General features: G+C 49.7%; 1 protein-coding gene across 2 annotated transcripts; it reads left to right on the top strand.

Moving 5' to 3' along the window:
• Positions 1-1,215: 1,215 nt before the first annotated feature.
• On the top strand, positions 1,216-20,953 carry wdr62 (WD repeat domain 62). Of its 2 annotated transcripts, XM_084951408.1 has the most exons (34): positions 1,216-1,522; positions 2,088-2,179; positions 5,690-5,752; positions 5,850-5,907; positions 6,292-6,459; positions 7,039-7,176; positions 7,264-7,446; positions 7,773-7,924; positions 8,007-8,196; positions 8,714-8,839; positions 8,916-9,070; positions 9,156-9,247; positions 9,527-9,652; positions 9,749-9,819; positions 9,957-10,078; positions 11,152-11,227; positions 11,311-11,422; positions 11,509-11,572; positions 11,650-11,757; positions 11,840-11,934; positions 13,416-13,468; positions 13,601-13,816; positions 14,015-14,088; positions 14,168-14,325; positions 14,829-14,942; positions 15,017-15,128; positions 15,256-15,328; positions 15,673-15,754; positions 17,245-17,370; positions 17,679-17,946; positions 18,597-18,772; positions 19,846-19,935; positions 20,330-20,427; positions 20,609-20,953. In XM_084951408.1, exons 1-34 carry the CDS (start codon positions 1,418-1,420, stop codon positions 20,825-20,827), a joined length of 4,155 nt encoding a protein of 1,384 aa, XP_084807534.1. In that variant the 5' UTR covers positions 1,216-1,417; the 3' UTR covers positions 20,828-20,953. The 2 variants fall into 2 exon arrangements, with proteins under 2 accessions (XP_084807534.1, XP_084807535.1); XM_084951409.1 differs by lacking the exon at positions 17,245-17,370 and having other exon boundaries at positions 1,217-1,522.
• The last annotated feature ends 224 nt before the right edge of the window (positions 20,954-21,177 follow it).

The following is a 21,177-nucleotide window of genomic DNA, read 5'->3' as shown; positions in this document are numbered from 1 at the left end:
AACCCCCGGATCCCCCCACTGACATGACCACTGTGGACAAACCTCCACCCGCCCCACTGCTGCTAAACAGGTGACAATAGATTTAAGAGCAACAGGACTGAGAGCTGCTGAGTCTTTGATTTTATTTATTTTCTGCTGTGTTTTACTTGCATCTATTTGAAAGAGTGTAAACACAAAACATTATTTTATTTTATGTGCTGGAATATGCAGGAAATAGGTTTAAACACATATCTGCAAGTCAAAGACTTTTGAACATAATTTAATATTTGCAATGTGCATAAAAGTTAGAAGATTAAAACTAATGAATCAGTTTTATATGATGGATTATGCAGAAAAATAGAATTGGGCTGAAAGGTCTGTTGCTTTATTGCGTATTCAGGTTGTGTATCATGTTTTTGAAAATTAACTAAGTAACTAATTACTTTTTGAAAATAAGTAATCAGTAAAGTAATGGGATTACTTTTTTTTGAAGAAGTAATCAGTAATTAGTTACTAATTACTTTTTTCAAGTAACTTGACCAACACTGGCTTGGATGCCCCCTCGACCCAGTGCAGGTGTTAGGAGACAGAAGAACTCTTGGACAGTGTCTCCACCCCCACGCATGAAGCTGTGGCAGAGCTGGACAGCTCCTTCAGTCAAAGACTGCTGCGTACACAAAGGAGCGTTATGGCCCATTCCTCCCAGCAGCTGTTAGACTTTATAACCAGCACTGCTCCCAACAAACATCCTGCTGTTATTTGCACAGTTTCTCCATTTTCTGTAAACACTCTGTCATTATTGATGTTTTTAAGCACATTTCTCACAGCAACTTTTGGACATCTTTTTAAAAACACGATCCTACTATTGTAATAACTGTACAGTATTCCTTTTTTCTTCTTATGTTGTAAAGTTGCCCTCTGCAGTCTCGTTTCTTATTTGTTGTTCTTTATTTTAGATTCTTACTTTTGTGTGACCCGTCGTGCTCCATCTGCCTGTCACTGCTGGAACGTGAATTTTTCCCCAGTGACGGACAGTAAAGGATATTTCTATTCTATTCTAGTCACTACTATTATTGCTATAATAATAATAATAATAATAATAATAATAATAATGATGATGATGATGACGATAGCGACGCTACGGATTGTTGATTGGCTGGTTTGGCGACGTTAGGCGGGATTTCTACGCCTCCGCTGTCCATTGGCTGGTTCTCTGTTTTGTGGGCGGGGCTCGGTTTGAACCGGAGTCCCGCCGCAGACAAAAGTGTCAGGTTTCCTGTAGCGACAGTTTATACGACGCAGGCGGCTGTCAGCAGTTCATCACCCGCGGAGAAGCTCTCTTTGTGAGAGGTTTATGTACCCACGCTGCGGCGTTTAGACTGATATCAGCCCGAGTATTTCTATTAACTTTGTTAAAGTGTCAAGTACCTCTGCTGTCATGGAAGAGGGAGCGGACTGCGGTTCGGCCAACCCCGCGAAGAGGAAGCAACCGGCCGGGAGGAAGAGCAGACAGAGCCAGGGGAAGAGGAGCTCCAGCAGCCGGGTACAGCCTCAGCTAACAGGCTAACTGCTAGCGTCACAGTCCCGTTAGCTGTGAGAGTTTTAGCGAGGAGCTCGGGTTAGCTTACAGCCAGCATCAAAAGCACCTGAGAGGCCTGGAGGCTAAGAGCCTGTTTGTTATTACGGAAGTGAGAAGTCTGTGCGGAGTTTAAATCGCTGCAAAGTTACAGCAGCTACAGCCACAGGCTAAAGTTTAGACAACAGACCGAGGGAGAGGCTGTCTCCTCCTCACACAGACTCCATGCTGAAGGAGAGTGAACACAAACTCTCTTAAAAGTTTATTTTAGGCACAAATTCATGTAAACAGCGTGCTCCGATCCCACAGCAGCTGATTCCTAATGTTCCTGAGATCAGTTTCCATCTGCTGAAAACTAGTTTCACTTAGATGACTCTGGTTTTAGTTGTCTCGGTATTTTCAGTGTGCACTGTTGTTCTGTGTGAGCTGGAGGCCTCTGCTTATATCACTGGAAACGACCTGTGTGCACGGTGGGACTGTTAAATCATGAGATTTTTAAATGGACTTGTGTGTGTGTGTGTTATTGTTTCAGGTCTGTTTGGAGAAAGTCTTGGGTATCAGCACAGCCAGCAGCAGTGGTTTGACCTCTGACCCCAACACAGGACTCATTGCCTACCCTGCAGGGTAAGTCCCGCCTCCTTTAAGCCACCAGAGCTCTGTGCAGTAAAGTAGGATTCGGGGTTCAGGGAGTAAACTTCAGGGTTTAACCCAAGGTTTGGGTTGGGTTTGTCATGAGTGATGGAGAGTATGTTGGGCAGCTTGAAGGCTGAGCTGCCGGACGGTTCAGACCAGTGAGGTCAAACCTCAGTAATGAGCAGTTTTTACTGCTGTCAGCAGCCGGTTGAGAGATGGAAGGAAACCTCTGAGGTCAGTGAAACAAAGAGGCTGTTACAGCACCCACAGTCTTCCTCACACCGATCACAGATTCGGTGTGAGCAGTCTCAGTCAGCCACAGCAGACGATGCCTCTGACACACAGTGAGCAGCAGCAGAGCGTCCTTAAACGTCTGACCTGCAAGCTTTCACACAGACAGGTGGAGAATAAAGGAGTTAAAGTGCAACCTGCTCTGATCCTTGAACTTCTTTTCTGTCTAGCATGTGTGGGTGCTGATTTATCTCAGGTTCAGTAACTTATTGTTCGTTTCAACTGTCCACATGAAACATGGATGACTGTAACACTCGGATACTGTTCCCAGTATACCCAGGATATTGTTCTGTTCTTTCCTGGCATCGGCAGTCACGTGAAGGTGGTTTATCTGTCTGGCTCTGAGCTTGTCGGTAGCATGTGGCCAATCAGAGATGTGGACTGTGCGTGCGTGTGAGCTAACAGACTTGTTACCTCATGATGGTGCTTAACGCTGTGAGAGGAAAGAAGACACGCAGGTGCTCTGTTCAGGAGCCAACCGCCAAAAATCAGACTCTCAAACGGTCTGAGAGAGATCTGATTGGTCAGGATGTGCCCATCTACACCTGTTGATCTAGAACATGACCCAGCTCGTTAGGTATGCAGCATCAGTTACCATGGTCACCTGCCTTCATCAGACTGTAAACTCACAGTTAAACCTGAAGTTATCTGCATAAGTTATCAAAGAGCTGACCTCAGATCAGTGTCAAAGATTAGTCAGGTCGTTTCTTCACTGACGCTGCGCTGCCCTCTGATCTGAAATCACACATTTCAAATGATCTTGAGTGTGGCAGTCGGGTGACGAGCTCTCTGCAGGTATGCTGATGTCACACGTACTGCCACGTGGGCCAAAGTCAGCTTGATGGTGTTTTCATTCAGTAGTCCTCAGGGCTCGCAAAATTTCTAAATCCCTGGTAGCCCTTCGGGCAGGGACTCTTCAGTTTTTGGTAGCCCAAAATAAATTTAAGTAGCCCGAATAAAAAAGAGAGCAATTTTTTGATTGATGTTTTGTTTCCTGTTTTGTTTCCGTTACAATATTATACATTAAAGTATAATATTGTAACGGAAACAAAACATTAATCAAAAAATTGTTGAAACACAAATTACAACATTGTATAAAAATTACAATCATCAACTCAAATACTTGGTTCTAATTGAACAGAAATTTCTATGAACTTGTAAGAACTGCGTAGAACATGAATCAGTCTGTGTCAGATCCTGAATTTGAAATTTCCACTGAAGTCACGGGTAAGAGGCAAGTGGAACCAAGATCGAGGCCATTTGCTTTTTGAAGTTTGCAAAGACTGCTACATTGTGCCAGTGGTAGTTCACTCTTTGTAACATAGTAGCTGTTTTAAACTGATTTTCAGGTTTGTTTTTAGTATGTTATTTGCAATTGGTGTTTGTTCTGGGAAAGATATTGCAGACTGAGCAATAATGCATTTCTTGCATTTCTCATGGGTTCTAATGGGGACCTTTCTTAAAATTACTGGTCCCAGTAACAAAGGCGCTTGTCGACTCAGAAATCGAGGGACAACCAACAACACACCCGGCAGAACATTATGTTATTTACACGGGTGCACATAAGTGGTCCGCATGTGCGCATTCGCTGTCAAAATAAAACACGCGCACCAGATAAGAAGTTGCAGCGCGTTTGCGTCCATATAAACGGCAGTGTTTTTGTCCGCTAGAGTGGGATTTTCACGGCACATTCTGCACCACATCTCTGTGTGTTCATCATTTGTTTGAAGCCAGCTCACCTCCTGCAAACACTTTTCCGAGAATACGCGCTTCTTTTGTGGTTCGGACTCCTGACATTTCTTTGGAGGTGGAGGAAAACCAAAGTAATTGGTTAAAGGAGCTTCTTCGACATCTTTAAGAGTTCTGAACAAATGTCTGTCCTCCTCCAGAAAATCTTATGTACGCAAACACGCGTTGCAACTTCTTATCTTGTGCGCGTTTTTTATTTTGACAGCGAATGCGCACCTGCGGACCACTTATGTGCAGCCCTGGTTATTTAGCTCGTCATATTGCAGCCACAGAAATTCTTTTGTCCATGAAACCATAAAGCTGCACTTTCTTTTTGCCTTATAGTCTGATTTGTCATAACTTTTTTGTGGTAAGCTTTTCTTTGGCTGTCACTTCTTCACGCTGACCTGTCTTATTTGGCTCAGCAGAACTAAAATATATATCCTGCTGCTTTTACACAGGCACTCACATAACGCTCAGCGATTCTCTGCGCGATCAACCTCTCACATGTTTAAGCTGCGGGAGATTTCACTTGTCATGTTTGATAGTAAGCTAACGATTGATAAGACGATGTCAGAGGAATTGGTGCGCAAATGATCGTCACTCACCAATCAGTGCTGTCGCTCTCTATACACAGTTCGCGCGATTGCAAAGTGAAAGCAAAGAACAAGCGCAAATTCAAACGCGATTTCAATATGTCACATATTGACAGCGGCTCACCGATGCCAATGACATAATTACCCAGCTACATTTCCCAAAGAATGCAAAAGCATTGACATATATTTTTCCTTCCTACGATAGGCCGACTGGAAAAATCGCTAGCCCGACGTCCCGGGGCTAGCGATTTTTCCAGTCGGGCTGCCAAAATCTGTCTATTTTGCGAGCCCTGGTCCAGCTTGTGCTTACTTTATCTGATCTAAAGCATTGATCTTTCCTGGGTTATCAATAGGAAGTATTGATTCTTTAGACCAACTTTAATTCTTCTTTTCTGCGGCGGTTTGAAAGCACTTCCACTTTCTACAAACACTAATCAGGCTGAATAAACGGTGACCGGGAGAACCGGCCGTATACCAGCTGATGAACGTGCAGGAACACTTAGTGCTTCCATGTTTGTTCTCTTCTTGTAACGCACACGTTAGCTGAAAGCAGCAGACGTGTCCACAGCGGGGACTCTGACTCTGTGTCACCGAGTCGACTTCATTTGTATTTGTGGTGTTTAGTTGCTTCAGTGTTTGACGCTCCAGGACTGCACGACTGTGTGAGACAGAAAAGGAGGATGGAGCTGTGCTCGCTGATGGCCGGTGGCGCCGATCGGCCTGCGTTTGTGTTCTCGCAGCGTTCCTGCTCCACATCTGCCTGGTGGGATGAGCAGATGAGCGTGACCGGCTGTGGTTGCCGTAGCGGGTTGCTATCTGAGTAAATGAAACGATGGCGCTGGCAGCAGATGGTGTTCACCCCAGTGAACCTGTTTGTGTGTTGCAGGTGTGTCGTGGTGCTGCTTCACCTGAAGAAGAACAAACAGAGTCACATCATCAGCGCCTCCAGGTACGCCGACCCTGAGCTCGGGGTGGACCCTCGAGGTCAGGTGATCTTTGGGCGTGTTGCTCAGGACAGAAGTGTTGACCTGTGTTGTGTATTTCAGGAAACCCTTCAGCGCGTTGGCGTTCTCTCACGATGGGAAGCACCTGGTCACCGGTGAGGTAAGAACCTACACAACTGACTCTGCCCGTCCTACCTCCCCCTAACGTGAAGACGCCGTGCAGGTAACTCGGGCGTGGAGCCGGTGAAGCCCCCGGGGTTCACGGTGATGAGCACGTCGAGGCATTCCCAAGCCAGCCAGGAGATACGTGTCCTGGGACTGCCTGGCAGGAGCGGGCCCTGGGCGTCCTGGTTCTAATGTAGAGGAGTTGTTCTCAGCACAAAACACGAGCACACGTAGATACTCGTGCGTTTGCTCCACGAGCTGTTTATTCAAAGCAGGAAGCAGAGAAACGAGCCGCCTCCTCACAGAACCGCTGAACCTTTAAAGGTTATCTGTCAGGAACAAACACGCGTCACACCCGTTACCTGTTCTTCCCTCTCAGAGCGGTCACATGCCCTGCGTGCGGGTCTGGGAGCTAGATGGAGGTCAGGTGGCCGAGGTTCAGTGTCACAAGTACGGCATTTCCTGCGTGGCGTTCTCCACCAACAGCTCCTACATCGTCTCTGTGGGATACCAGCACGACATGACTGTGAGCGTGTGGGACTGGAAGGTGAGCGCGCACACACACACACACACACACACACACACACACACACACACACACACACACACACACACACACACACACACACAGCTCACCTGGTCATGAACTAAAGCAGCCACCAGAGGGCAGAGTCGAGCTGTGCGCGTGTGTCACAGCAGGGTGTAAACATTCGGCCTCGTCAGTAAAAACCCTGAAATAAGACTGTAAATGTCACTCGCTGACTCTGTGGCTGCTCAGACTTATGAAGCAGGAGAGACGAGTTTTCTGTTGAGCAGCCGTCGCCTGACTTCATCACAGGACGCCTCTGCCTGCCGTGGTCAGCTGATCCATCATTACACATGAATGACAGATCAGACTGTTTGTGTGAAATCAGTATCTGTAATACCTGTTTAATGGGACGCCAGCGCTCCTGCTCAGCTGACAGGATTAGAGCACGTTCATGTGTCCCAGCAGAACATTGAACACAAGCCCAATAAAACCTGTGAGCCGAGTTCAGCTACGGCTGAGAAATAATGACGTCAGTGTGGGGTGTGAGCTGTAAACCTGAGGAACGTTTGTGACCGCCGCCGTTCTCTTGCTTTTCAGAAAGGTTCCATCATCGCCTCCAACAAAGTGTCGAGCCGCGTGTTCGCCGTCTCCTTCTCCCAGGACAGCAGCTACTTCGTCACCGCGGGAAACCGCCACGTCAAGTTCTGGTACCTGGACGCCTCCAAAGAACGACGGGTACCTGCCTGACATCCCGTCGGCCGAACACGGCTGCTCTCGCCTTCATCTGAAGTCACTGCTCACCTGATTTCTCCTTCCGCACAGGTGAACAGCACGGTGCCTTTGATTGGCCGCTCGGGGTTACTGGGCGACCACAAGAACAGCGTGTTCTGCGGGGTGGCGTGCGGGCGGGGCCGCACAGCGTCCAACACCTACTGCATCACCAGCTCCGGCCTGCTGTGTCTGTTCAACAGCAGCCGACATCTGGAGGCCTGGGTCAACCTGAAGGTCGGCAAGCTCCGCCCACATCTCACCTGAATATGCGCACCTGTGTGATTAGATATAATACTAAAATACTACCAAATATACTTTCAGTGCTGCTAATTATGTCTGTAATGAGTAAACATGAGGAATCTAATCTTAGAACCAATCAGAAAGAACTCTGAGCGCGAGTCATGTGACAGGAAGCGTTCTCATAAACGACAGCTTTGAAGCGCGGTCCTAAAGTCACACAGTTCAAAGGCGGGTATATTTGATATTTATACATGACTGAAGCTGACCGAGGTCTGACGGCGCCCGGACGCTCCTCTCTGAGCCGCTCTTCTCCTTCACAGACGTCGTCGGCGAGCTGTCTGGCGGTCAGCGAGAGCTTCGTTTTTTGCGGCTGCGCCGATGGCGTCATCAGAGTGTTCGGCCCGTCCAACCTGCAGTATGTCACCACGCTGCACCGGCCGCACCGCCTGGGAGTCGACCTCGCTCAGAGCGGGTACGAATACTGCAAACGAAGCCCAAAACGCGCTCCAACAGTGTACAGCAGAACTCTGCTGATCGCTCACTCTGTTCCACAGAAGCCTGCTACCTGCCAGCCCAGGTGCTCAGTACCCAGACACACTGGCTCTGACCTTTGACCCCGCTGCCAGACACCTGACCTGCGTGTACAACGACCACAGCCTGTATGTGTGGGATGTCAAGGACGTGAGGAACGCCAGGAAGCTGTACTCTGCTCTGTACCACAGCGGCTGTGTTTGGAGCGTCGAGGTCGGTGTAACGCCACAAGTACTACAGGAAATACTGTAAGAAGTACTGCTAGAAATATTCCCATAAATACTAACCACAAACACAGGGATACTGCTGTAAGTACTACTCACAGAGACAGACAGAAGTACTGCTAGTAGATCCAACAATACTGCAATGAGAGGCAAAAAACTGCTAGTTATGTTCCTTCAGTATATGCAGTAATACTCCTGAAACTACTAAGAAGTACGCTGCCTGTACAGCCAGAGGTACAGGACTGTTTCCAGAATACTACGATGGATGGAAATCAAACAAGAACATTACTGCACATACTGCTGAAATACTGCCAGGAAAGCCAGCAGTACCACAGCTATTACTAGAACCATTACTGTAACTGTTACCGTGAGGCGCATTAAGCGAAACAAAACAGGCAGATGAGTCAAACTTTACTCAGCTCAGTCTTCTTGCTTCCTCCACTTCTGTACCACTGATTCGGTGAGAGCAGTTTGAAGTACTCTGGGTCTCGTTGTACTTTGTTCAGGTGTACCCGGAGCTGCCGGCGCCGGCCTGCCTGCCTCCGTCATCCTTCCTCACCTGCTCGTCCGATAACACCATCAGACTGTGGCACTCCGACCCCCCCGGCGCGCACACAAACCTCTACAGCAACGTGAGCCTGAGGCAGTAACAAAACCAAATTACACTCTGTGTTTGTCCGTCTCTGACGACTTCCTGTCTGCTCCCAGGACCTGCTGAGGATCTTGTACATGGGGGAAAACACGCAGCACCTGCAGGCAGAGGGGGAGGCAGCGGGAGCTGACGGGAAGGCGGGCATCAAAGTGCTCTGCATCAGCCCGGACGGACGGCACCTGGCGGCCGGAGACCGCTGCGGAAACCTGCGGTGAGAACCGAGCGCGCTCGGCTCACGCGGCTCACGCGGCTCACGCGGACGAGGTCGGCTGACTCGTTTCTGTTTCTGTGTTCAGGATCTTTGGGCTGCAGTTCCTGGATGAGCTGGTGAAGATCGAGGCTCACGACTCGGAGGTGCTGTGTCTGGAGTTCTCCCCGATCTCCACAGGTAGGATGTCCCGGGACACGCGGCGAGTGTTCTACACGCCATCGTTCTCGGTCTGCGTCCGTGTGCCTTTAAGCTTAAACGTTTAAATCTGAACGCATCAGTCGGTGAGGACGTGAAGATGCAGATCAGCAGCGCCTCAGAGTAATCCAAACCTCGGCACGTTTGTCTTTGACTCCGCCCATCGGAGACCCTCAGCCCTGCTGGCCGGGCGTGGTTCTGTGGGGGTGGGCTTAAGTGTGGTGCGGCTCCTGAGTGACGACACGATTTGTGGCGTTTCAGGTGTGAAGCTGTTGGCGTCGGCCAGCAGAGACCGACTCATCCACGTCTTCGACCTGGAGAGGAACTACAGCCTGGAGCAGACCCTGAATGACCACTCGGCCTCCATCACCGCCGTCAAGTTCACAGGTACCCCAGCTCCGCCCACAGGACGCCGCCCTTCATCCCATACGCACCTGTGTGTCGTGTTCTCCCAGCGGTGTCACTTTGTTACCTGTGCTGCAGGTGAGAGCCCGGAGGTTCGACTCGTGAGCTGTGGAGCCGACAAGAGCATCTACTTCCAGACAGCTGAGCAGGTGAGGCTCCTCGTGCACGCCTGCAGATGATCCACTAATGTTTTGGTTAAACTCCTGACTGGTTTTGTTTACCTGCTGATTGGTGCCACCGTCTGTTTCCCATGATTCCATGCTCCGGACGACTCGGCGTGGTCCAGACTTCGGAGGGCCTGCAGTTCTCCAGGAGTCACCACGTGGTGGAGAAGACGACTCTGTACGACATGGACCTGGACTCGAGCCGGACGCACGTCGCCGTCGCCTGTCAGGACCGAAACGTCAGGTGAGAAACTCTGCGCGTGGTCACAGCTGCTGGAAACGTGTCGTTAAGAGCAGGTTTGTGGCTGCGCAGCTCATTCAGAGGCAGCGAGGCGACGCAGCCTGTTAATCACGTGGGCAGATATCAGCTGATAAAGATTCTGATTCGTCCTTGAAGGTAATCTGGAGAACGGGGCAGGCGTTGAGGGAAGGTTAGTCCCGTGAGACGGCACCTTCAGTTTCATTCAAACATTTAAACCGCGACCGGTTGGATCATTTAATTCTCACCCCAACCAATCGCAGCAGATGGCCCCGCCCCTCCCTGAGCCTGGTTCTGCTGGAGGTTTCTTCCTGTTAAAAGGGAGTTTTTTCTTCCCACTGTTGCCAAAGTGCTGCTCATAGGGGGTCATATGATTGTTGGGTTTTCTCTGTATGTATTATTGTAGGGTCGACCGTACAATATAAAGCGCCGTGAACAAGTCACCTGACAGCTCCTAATGTTGTCGTGTAAAGACTTCACAGTATCCATCAGTCAGATGAATCCTTAATGAGCAGCGCTTGGCAACTGTGGGGACGAAGAACTGCCCTGAGACAAGGGGGCACTGAGGGAGGGGTCAGGAAATGAGATTGGATGGTTTTACTAAAGCTTTGGTCACTCGAGCTCTTCATTCAGAGCCCAGTCCCTCAGCAGTACGTGACCTATAACCCCGTGTGGACAGTTTTGCCCCTTGCAAAATGCAGAATATGAATTTCGTGTATGTGGAGGCGACGTAGCCTCGCTATTTTATGGAGATTGACAGCATGACCTTTCTGACGTTAGAATAAAAACGGCGTGTTTTTTCGCTGCGAGTCCAGCTGTTGACTGCAGAAGCAGAGGCTCGTAGCCCTGCAGCTTCCTGTCGGGGATGTTGGAACTTCAGTCGAGCTTTCAAACAGCAGCTTTTCCATCACACGAGCTCGCTGTCATCATCGCTCCTCTCTAACCCTGGCCGCACTCGACGGTGTGTGTTTGGCTCTGTTTGTTGAACATCATCAGAGGCTGAGGTGTGCTACTGGTGCGTGTCCCGGTACAAAACTGTGACCGTGTGTGTGTGTCAGGGTCTACAACGTGGAAACAGGAAAATTGAAGAAGTGTCTGAAAGGCTCGTCCAGCGATGAGGGGGCCCTGTTGAAGGTGAGGGGGCGGGGTTAATGATTGCGGGCTATCGTGTGTCTCGTGGAAACAGCTGAAACGATCTGTCTCAATCGGAGCTGCAGGTTCAGATGGATCCGTCGGGCTCCTTCTTCGCCACCAGCTGCTCCGACAAAAACATCACCATCTTTGACTACGAGTCAGGCGAGTGCGTCGCCACCCTGTTCGGCCATTCAGGTGAGCGAATCCCCGAGCTTCACGCGTGTGTCTTTGAGGAGTTTAAACTGTCAGCTCAACGTGTCTCTGCTGCGGTGTCTCCTCAGAGCTGGTCACCTGTATCAGGTTCAGTCAGGACTGCAGACACCTGATCACGGTGTCAGGAGACAGGTGAGCTCAGCGGTCAGACGACGCGCTGCTCAGACCGATGTGCAGGAAAGCGTTGACCGACTCTTTGCTTTGTGTAGCTGTGTGTTTGTGTGGCGGCTGGACGCTCAGATGACCAGCACCATGAGGAAGAGGCGGGGCGTCAGGCTGACCGCTGCACCTGAAACCCACAAAAAGCCGAACATTAGGTAAGCCAGATGCGATGGGACGCTGCAGAAGGTGCAGAAGATGTTGGGGTTAATTCACGTTCTGCTTTATGGCGTTTTTCAGGAGGGAGACCTTCATCACGGTGCCCTCCTCCCAGCTGCCTCAGATGGAGGAGGAGGAGGAGCGGAGGACTCCCTGCAGGCTGGACCCGTGTCCTGGTGAGGGCAAGTTGACTGAGAGCGGTTTCTCCAGTCCAGTGAAACAAACAGCTGAGCTCTTTGTTGTGTTTACACAGTGGTACTGACACACATCAAAGGTGTATCGCATACACAGAATAAATAGTCTGTGCAAAAACAACATCAGTACAGCACTGTGAGGCTCCTGCACAGGGCAGCAGCCCTCTGCAGGACGTACAAATACGTCTCCTCCCCCTCGCCGCCGCATGTCGTGCCCTAATGAGACAGCAGCTGTCACAGCGGTCCTTCAGGGACAAACGGGAGAGTCCAATGAGGGCCGTGGTAAACCACGCAGAAGAAACTTACACTGGAAGTCTGCGTCCATGTGCACACACAGGAAGTAGCAGCTGGGCGCCCTCGCCGCACACTCTCCTTTGATGCAGATGAGCTGCCGGTCGGACTTCCTCCTCCTGAAATCAGTGATAAGCTGTTTGGTGTTGGAGGTGTAAAGGACCAGGATGTCTGCACACCACACCACCACCGTCAGACCTCTTCCCTGTATGCAGTCTCATCGGGACTGGAGGTGAGACCCACCACGCCGGTGTGTTGTACTGACAGGTGTGTGTGTGTGTGTGTGTGAGATGAGTACAGTAGAGGGCTTGGCACACAGCCCTGTGGCGAGCTGATATCAAGGCTAGGGGCTGTGGAAAGATGGGGACCCACTCTGACTTTCTGCACAGACAGAAAGTCTCTGATCCAGCAGCAGGTGGTGAGAGGAAGCATCGTGCAGAGCTGAAGCCTACAAAGAGCAGCCTAGCACTGCGCCCCTGTTCTTCTTGTTGGGCGAGGTTCGTGTGGAGCGCTGTAACAATGGGGGCGGGACACGATGATGTTCGAGAGGCTCTGCTCGCCTCGCGCTCCTGCACCAGGTGAGCAGAGCTGCTGCACTCCGGTGTTCCAGCTGCAGCTTCTCTCTTCACACGCTTTGAGGTGGACAAACTGTTCTGCTATCTGCAAGCACAGCCTCTGACCTCGTGGTGTTGCTGGCCTTCGAGTGGGTGCAGACCCTTCCACACCTGCTGTGTATGGTTGTCACTGTAGTGGGCCTCAGTCCTCCCCTTATCCTCAGCATCTCTGCTGCCTGTCGTCAGGTCAAGTCTGAAAGTGAAAGCGTGAAACCTGAGACGGTCCAAAGATTGGTGCAGATCCCACATCGGTCAGGGGATTCCTGATGACACGTGCGCGGGCTCGCTACTTCCTGCTGTGAGTCATATCTGTGAGCGTCCTCTTCTACTCGCTGAAAGCTGCAGGTCTGTTTCAGGAGCTGAAAGCGCTCCCTCAGGCTCAGACAGGAGTTTGGCTTCCTAAGCTCAGCTTCACTGTGGTGATTCACAGCTTCAGACGTTAGACTGAGCCCTGCCAGCCCGGAGGAAGCATCTGTGCTAAAGTTCCAGTGTTTCTGTGAATCAGCCAGAACCAAAACGATGAGTCTTTTCTGTCCTGATCAAACCTGTTTGTTTCAGACGCTCCGCTGCTTCAGACCAACGGGAAGCTCCCCCTGTGGTTCAAGAAGCTGGTCAGTCTCCGCCCTGTAACCCTCAGCTCATCAATCTGCTCGCAGATAATGATCGACCACGCTATAGACTGTGTGTGTGTGTGTGTGTGTGTGTGTGTGTGTGTGTGTGTGTGTGTGTGTGTGTGTGTTCAGCAAGGACAGGGCGGAGCCTCCTCCACCATCCAGTCGGAGAGCGAGCCTCGTCAAGTGCGCAGTCGGTGGGCGGAGCACATGAACCCTTTGACCTTCTGCTCCAACTTCTCTCCGAGTCCCAACAAGAGCCAGGGGGAGGAGGATGAGGAGGAGGAAGAAGAGGAGGGTTTCCACCCTCAGAGTCTGGAGTGTCTGCTGGAGGATGAGGAGGAAGAGGTAAGGAACAGGCTGCCGGATCAATGAATATTAATATTGATTCTTTTTTTGACTGTAAATCGCAACCATTACAATCTGTGATGGTGGTGGGTGTGGCTTCTTCATGTCGAGATGGCCAAAGCTTGAAGTTTGAGTAATTGGTTAATGACGTTGTGGTGGCTGAAATGTGGGCGGAGTCTGACTAACTGTGATGTTCAGGTGCTGCAGACAGCAGGTGGAGAGCAGAACACCTTCATCCTGTATCCTAGCAACACCACGGTCACCCCTGAAAGGTGAGGGTTACACCTGACGACGATGATGCAGCTGTTTTCATGAAGTCTGTTTTTGAAACGCTCCAATGTTTTTCTTCAGCGAGTTTGAGGTGGAGGGTGTTTCCGTTCCGCAGCAGTCACTGAGCCAGCTGGAGGTCAGAGGTCAAGGGGAGGAGCCTGTGTGGCGGACTCAGCTGAGTCCAGACTCCGCCTGTTCTGAGGGATCAGCAGGAAGTCTGGAGCAGCAGCATGACCCAGGTCAGAGTTTAACCCTAAACACTTTACAGGAAGCTCAAAACAGAGCCTCACTCCCCCAGGGGTGAGTTTCAAAATAAAAGCCCACAGAACAATATCAGATTAAAATCAATTAATATCAGGTTAAAATAGGAAAAGTTCCCTAAACACTAAATGACTGGAGTCCTTAGATGCTAGCTTTTCAAAATAAAAGTCCCTCAGCTTAAGGAATGCTTTGGTGTCGGCTTTACATGATAAAATCCTTCACTTGGTTAGAAATTGTTCAACATGTTTAGACCTAGTATCGGGGGGTTTTCACAATAAAGGAACCCACTGAAGTAAAGTGCCTCATCAGTTTAGAAGGACGCTTTAAAATGATTAGTTTTGTCATATTTTAAGAATAAAAGCATCCAATCTGTTACAGCAAGTTAACAGGACAACCAGACCTTTCAAAATAAGTGATAAGAGGCGCACCTTCCTCTGTTTCCCATCACGAGTCATCACAAGCTCCGCCCTTTCTGTTTCAGACACCGACTCCCTGAGTCAGGGCAGCTCAGTGGGCAGTTTGGGTTTGGAGGACGACGAGGACAGAAACTCTCTGAAGAACCACTTTGAGACTCTGGCCTCCGGTCTGAGCGAAGGTAAAGACCAACATCTTCATCATTGCCATCCTCTGACAGTTACTGAGCTGCTAACATGACCTTTGACCTTCCAGAGAAGTTTGACACAGACCTGAAGACTCTGCAGCCTCCAGATGAAAAGCACTTCCTGAACCCCCGACTCAGCATCTCCACCCGCTTCCTGTCCCGCTTCCAGGACAGAATCAGGTCAGCTTACCCACAATCCTCAGTGAAGCCGTGACCTTTGACCTGCAGGGTCACTGCAGGCCTGCAGGTAACACTCGCCTCCGTCACTTCTGACTTTGTGTCCATCTTGTCTCTGCTGCTGTTTCAGGGCGAGCCGAGCTCCGCCTCCCGTCTCCATCCCGACTAGGATCTCTGAGGAGAGCAACATCAGCACCACATCGGTAAATGCACACAAGCCTGTAATGCAGGGGGCGTGTCCACATGAGGAGTGGCGCCTCTGCTCAGCGCTTCTCTTGGATTTCAAACCGAGGCAAACGCCTGATTCCAAATTTTCCTTTCAGTTACAAAACAAATTAATTTTTACAGCATTTTCAGGCGACAAATAATGACACGGGACAGTCGACAGTTAGTTTACATGCATGTGGCCGTTTCCAGAGCCCCGCCTCCAACTTGATGCTACAAGAATACAGCATGAGCTGTGGACACGACCTCTGACCTGTCGGGGCGCGCCTGAGAGCGGCCATGGCTGAGGTTTGTAACGTTGAAGAGGAAACTTGTTTTTCAGGTGAACTCGGAGTCGAGCAGCGACGTCTCATCAGCCGGGCTGACTCGGGGAGAGAACGGAGGAGGAGCAGCGGGAGGAGGAGGTGAGTTTCCTGTCAAAGCCTGAGAAGCATCAGCTGTCGCAGCAGCTCGGTCACATTCTGTGTTTCTGGCTCGATGACTCAAACGTTTATCGGAGAAGGCGACGGCACGCGCTCCTCGCTCTGCTCCCAAACAGCTGATTGGTCCTTGCAGTCGCCATGTTTCAGGAAGCAGCTTCAACTGACAGCTGTGAGTAATGACAGGGTTCACCATGGCGACAGCCAATTAAGGAGCAGTGGATGGAGAACTGGGCTCTGAATCATTCATACAGTCGTTTTACTGAACTTAATGAAATTCGGTAAAATAACCTGACAGGGTCTAACTAGAGATATGGACTCCTGACATTTCAGTGGAAAAATGGAAGAAATCAAAAACATAATTTCATCTTATTGTTCTAACTAAACTTAAGATTTGACAAAATCCGTCTTTAAGACCAGATTTTCAGGTTTATTAGTTTCTATTTGGATAACATAAAGTTACATTTCTTATTGGAACAAAGAGTAGAACAGACAACAGCTGGCACATCTGCATAAAAGTTCCAAGATAAAAGTACAGAAAAGTGATGCTGGGACGAGGGAGAGACTGCCCTCTGGTGGTAATTTGGTGCAGTGCAGGTCATGACCTCAGTTCATCTACAGTTTAATAGAAAGGGGCGTGTTTTGTTTTTATTTCTAAAAGCAGTGTTGCCACCTTCCCGTATCGCCCAAAGCCGCTCTTAAGGCTCGTGCTGCGGCGTCCTCAGACGAGGTTTAGAGTCTCAGCTCGTCCGACTTGGAGGTTTGTGGTTGAGCAGGATGTGAGTGTACATCAGATAATGTGTGCACGTTTGCCGCCGATATTCTCTGACGCTTCCTCTTTGCTCCGCTTTAGTGAGGACGGTCCTGCAGACTCACACAGGGCTGTGCAATAAACAGAGGTTTATTACAGATTGCAGTTTAGTCTCCAGTCTGAAAATGAAATGAGCCGGACGTGATGGTTTGAGTTTTGATGCGGCAAAGGTCTTTTTATTTTGTGTTTAATCTAAACTTGTTAAGTTCAGAATAACATTTTTAAAACCACAGGTTTTGTTTCCTAATATGAAAAATGTGAATTAAAAGCAAAGTCAGCTGAAGATCACTGTCACCGGGCCGCGGTCTGATCTGGAGGTGAAGCTGGAAATAATAATGGATGATGTTTAATCAGGTTGGTAATCAAGATTAAAACTGTAAGGATGTGATGGAGAGCTCGGCTGGAGCTGAGCAGCGCCGCGTTCAGTGTCTCAGGTGCGGTCGCTGCAGCGCCGTGCCGGAGCTCCGTGTTTCTTTCTTCACTCATTTGTTTGATAAAAGTGAACACACTTGTGGTTAAGCAGAGGAAGCACACTCGCACACACTTCATGCACTTCCTGTGCTGTAACAGTTAAAAAACAGCTTAAGAGAAGCGACAGAGGCTCCAGGACGTCTCTCTGAGGGACTCCGCGCAGAATCAAAACCATGTGTTTGTGTGCTCACAGCGAGCTGCCGACAATCAGCCCTCCATAGAAGAGCTTCCTGCGCAATTTCCCATCAGCCCCATCGCCATGGCACACCCCGCAGAAGAAACACGGCGCTGGTCGTCCTGTGCAGAAAGACGTTAGGAGGTGTGTCTGCACGCCGCTGCGGGCACCCGGGTGTTTGTGTGGTGTCTTCCGATTTTTTTTTTTTTTTTTTTTTTTTTTTTGTGTGCAGCAAATCATGGTTGTGGTGGTGGGAATGTTTAGGGGTCAAAGGTCACAGACGGTGTGTTCACATGAGGTTGTATCTGAAGCCTGGCTGTAACTGTCCTTATCAGTAATCTTCACAGAATCGGGTGACTCTGTGAAACGATCTTCTCTGAACGGCGCTCAGGGACGCCACTTCCTGCTCTGATCGCAGCTCGCTTACATTCTGCTCTCTTCTAACCAATCAGACGTGACCTCCAGGACCATCACGGCCCAAAACAGCTGCAGCGAGGAGGCGGCGGACCAGCCGTCGGCTTTTCGGCTCAGATACCTGGGAACCACAGCCAGCTCCAGGGCCAAACTGAGCCGGGACCCTCCGGGTTGCACCTCCACGCCCACGCTGGAGGAGAACAAAGAGAACCTCCCCTCTCCAGCAGACTGCCAGCCTCCAGCCTCCACCCTGCTCTCTGCTAGACAGGACAGCAAACCTGACAACCACCAGGACCAGACCAGCAGGTACCCCCCCCGGTCCCCCACACACCAGCTGGGCTTTCCTGTCTTTACTGAACATTTTCCATCAACTGATGTAGTCCCGGTTTAAGGTGACTCATTTCTCACACATGTAAAGCAGAGGCGAGGACTCACAGGAGACGAGCTCTAAAATCACTTCATTTCACAGTTATTACCACATGAATAAAGACTTATAGAAGTCTTATAACACTCTCAGCTAGTCCTTTATTGTTGTTGTACAATGAGACACGTGTCAGATGTATTCAGACGTAGGAGAAAGGCACACATGGCCTGAGTGATGAGGGTCACACAGACCATGGCTCAGGTGGGTGTGGGGGGAAGCAGCTGTTAGTGAGGCTGCTGGTGTGGGACCTGACTGACCTGAGGCACTGATCAGAGGGCGGCGGGTGAGATGCTCTCACTGAACGTCGGTGAGATGCTCTCACTGAACGTCGGTGAGATGCTCTCACTGAACGTCGGTGAGATGCTCTCACTGAACGTCGGTGAGATGCTCTCACTGAACGTCGGTGAGATGCTCTCACTGAACGTCGGTGAGAGCATCTCACTGGATGTTCAGTGAGAGCATGTGTTTTGTTTTTTATTGGTTTCTTTATGATAAAAATGGGAATTATCGACCTCGACAAACCCTCTGTCAGCCTGCAGGTGTGGACCATGCCCACTCAGGTGGTTTCACAGCTCGTAGTTGACAGGTGTAGTGTCAGCAGCACAGAGGAGACTCTAATCCAGACCCCTGTGGCAACACCCACCACCTGTGAGGTCATCACCTGCCCTGCCTCCATGAAGGAAGAAGCTCGAAGACCAGCTGATCCAGGTAACACACACACACACACACACACTCTCACACACACACACACACTCACACACACACTCTGTTAGCTGCACCTCAAACAGATGCAGACATGAAGAAGCTTCTGGTGTAACTGTGACTGCTCCTCTTGGCAGAATGAATTTAAAATGGTAAATGGCCTGTATGTGTATAGCGCTTTACTTAGTCCCTAAGGACCCCAAAGCACTTCACACACACATTCACACACACATTCACACACACATTCACACTCACATTCACACACACATTCACACTCACATTCACACACTGGTGATGGCAGCTACATCGTAGCCACAGCTGCCCTGGGGCGCACTGACAGAGGTTACTTTCCTGGTATGAACGCCTTCTTTGACCATCAGTCTTTTCTCCAGAAGCCGCTCGACTCGTCCATGTGAGCAGCTGCAAATTTCAGTCGAGCTTGCAAGTGTTAATGCCAGAGCGGGGGCTTGTTTCTGGGTCAGCACCCTCTCGGTCCATGATGATGTAAAGCTTGTCCCTGAACATCCTAACCAGTTTCATCTCATCTGAGGGTGACAGTTTCGATGTTCTTCCAGATCTTGGCATAAACGTCAGAATAACTTGCGTACAAATGTCCTGGAGTCTGCAGCTGTTCAGAAATGACTCCTAAAGACCTTCCTAACTTGTGTAAATCTGCAGTTGTCCTTCTTAGACCTTCACAATGTTCCCTGGACTTTCTCACTGTTCTGAGTATTGGTCAGTCCCAGAAGTGCCGTCACACAAATCCTTTATAAGCTGCACCAGTTGTAGTCTGAGCTTTGTCCAGTTAAAATACTTGAGCACCATTCATTGGTCTGACCGTATGTAAATGCTTTGAAAGCTGTATACTGTACGGTCATTTCAGCCTCACATTTATGCTCCTGGATGGAAACTTCTGACACAAATATATTTTCTTCCTGATTTTGTTACATTTACAGTAATTTTTTCTTTCTTTTTTTACCCTTTTATCTTTTCTCGTCATTATATTTTTATATAACTCACATCTGACCTCGTACACCTGCTGCTCTGATCGCTTCCTCTTTTTCTGGTCTCATTTAAAGATGTTTCTTTATCAGCTGATTTGCTGCTCTCTGCCCCGCCCACCTCGTCCTCCTCCCCTCTGGTGGAAAGGCTCCGCCCCACTCTCACAGGTAAAGGTAATTTTCTGTAAAGTTATGATGATGATGCTGCTTGGATCGCTGTGTAGCGCCCTGTTCAGGTCCACAGAGGCCATAGCTGCCGTGATGTCACCTGCTGATTTCGAGGTGCCGCCCTTTCACCATGACAGGGCGCTGATCTTACTGTGAAACCAAAAGCTCATTGACTAATACTTTGTGATTGACAGACCGTTAGCCAATGAGCATGCCCCGGATAATCCTGACAAACTACAATTCTGACATTAGTTACTGAACCACAAAGTCGTCAATGGTTTTTTCCCAGAACTGTCCGTTACATCGCCCTCTGCTGGCTGTTAGAAAGAATACAGCGTATTCTAACGACGCCATGCTCGTGCTTCAGGCTGTAAGAACAGATGCTTGTGTGCAGGTTCGGGAGGAGACGAAGAGTCGGTGAGCGTGCAGTGTCTGCAGATCGCCGCCGAGCTAAGGGCGACGGCGAGACGAGCTGTCCATCTTTACCAGAAGGTTTCTTCTTCACACATTTTTGTTAGGATATCAACATTGATGTGAATAGTCACTTTTCTTTAAATCATATTTTTTCTTCTTCTTTTGTCGTTTTTCTGAATCGCTGAACGATAATCAAATTTAAAGTTTGTGTTTGTTCGTTAGTGTCCGCCTCACGTTTTCTTTGTTTTTTGTGTTGCAGCTCGGCGCAACGTTTGCTGGCTCGCAGCGACGTCTCCAGGTGTCGTCAGCGATGCTGGAGGCGTTTGACGTAGTTCGCTCTGACATGCAGGAGGTGCTGCGGGAGTCGGGTGGCAGCGTCCCCTGCGGTCAGCTGGAGGACCGCAGGACGGCGTCTCTGCTGGAGACGTACTCTGAGCGGCTGCTGCAGATGGTGGAGGAGAAAATGAAGCGTGTGTGAGCCGATGGTGGATTTGAAATCAGTATTAAACTGTGTGCACCTTATGTCTGTGTGTGTCTGAGTGTGAATCACAGTCACTGTCTGTAAATACTTCATGTTTCCTAATAAACGCTGTTTTTACTTTAACTGTGGCCACTGTTTCAATCCGACGGGAATATGAAACTTTATTCATACAGAACCTTTTACAAACAGGTCAGAAATGAACATGAAGGCAAAAGGATGTGAAGATTGATGACATCACATCAAAAACCATGAGAGCGAGGCGGCCGGTGGGGGGGGGGGGCGATGCAGCCAGGAGACCTCAGTGCCGCAGAAAACCTTAGAATCATTCAGAGTAGGCAGGACGTGGG

The sequence above is a fragment of the Perissodus microlepis genome, chromosome 14 (assembly GCF_051167445.1).
Source record: "Perissodus microlepis isolate ML-2025 ecotype Zambia chromosome 14, ASM5116744v1, whole genome shotgun sequence".
In the NCBI taxonomy this organism is placed as follows: domain Eukaryota; kingdom Metazoa; phylum Chordata; class Actinopteri; order Cichliformes; family Cichlidae; genus Perissodus; species Perissodus microlepis.
The sequence above is the reverse complement of the archived record's forward strand: the minus strand, read 5'-3'. Positions and strand labels throughout refer to the sequence as shown.

Excerpts from the sequence above, each read along its gene's own strand:
- wdr62 (XM_084951408.1), top strand. The coding sequence starts at position 1,418 with ATGGAAGAGGGAGCGGACTGCGGTTCGGCCAACCCCGCGAAGAGGAAG. Across the intron at positions 11,573-11,649 it reads ATCACGGTGTCAGGAGACAG|CTGTGTGTTTGTGTGGCGGC; the intron begins GTGAGCTCAGCG and ends TGCTTTGTGTAG. Across the intron at positions 17,371-17,678 it reads GTGCAGAAAGACGTTAGGAG|ACGTGACCTCCAGGACCATC; the intron begins GTGTGTCTGCAC and ends CTAACCAATCAG.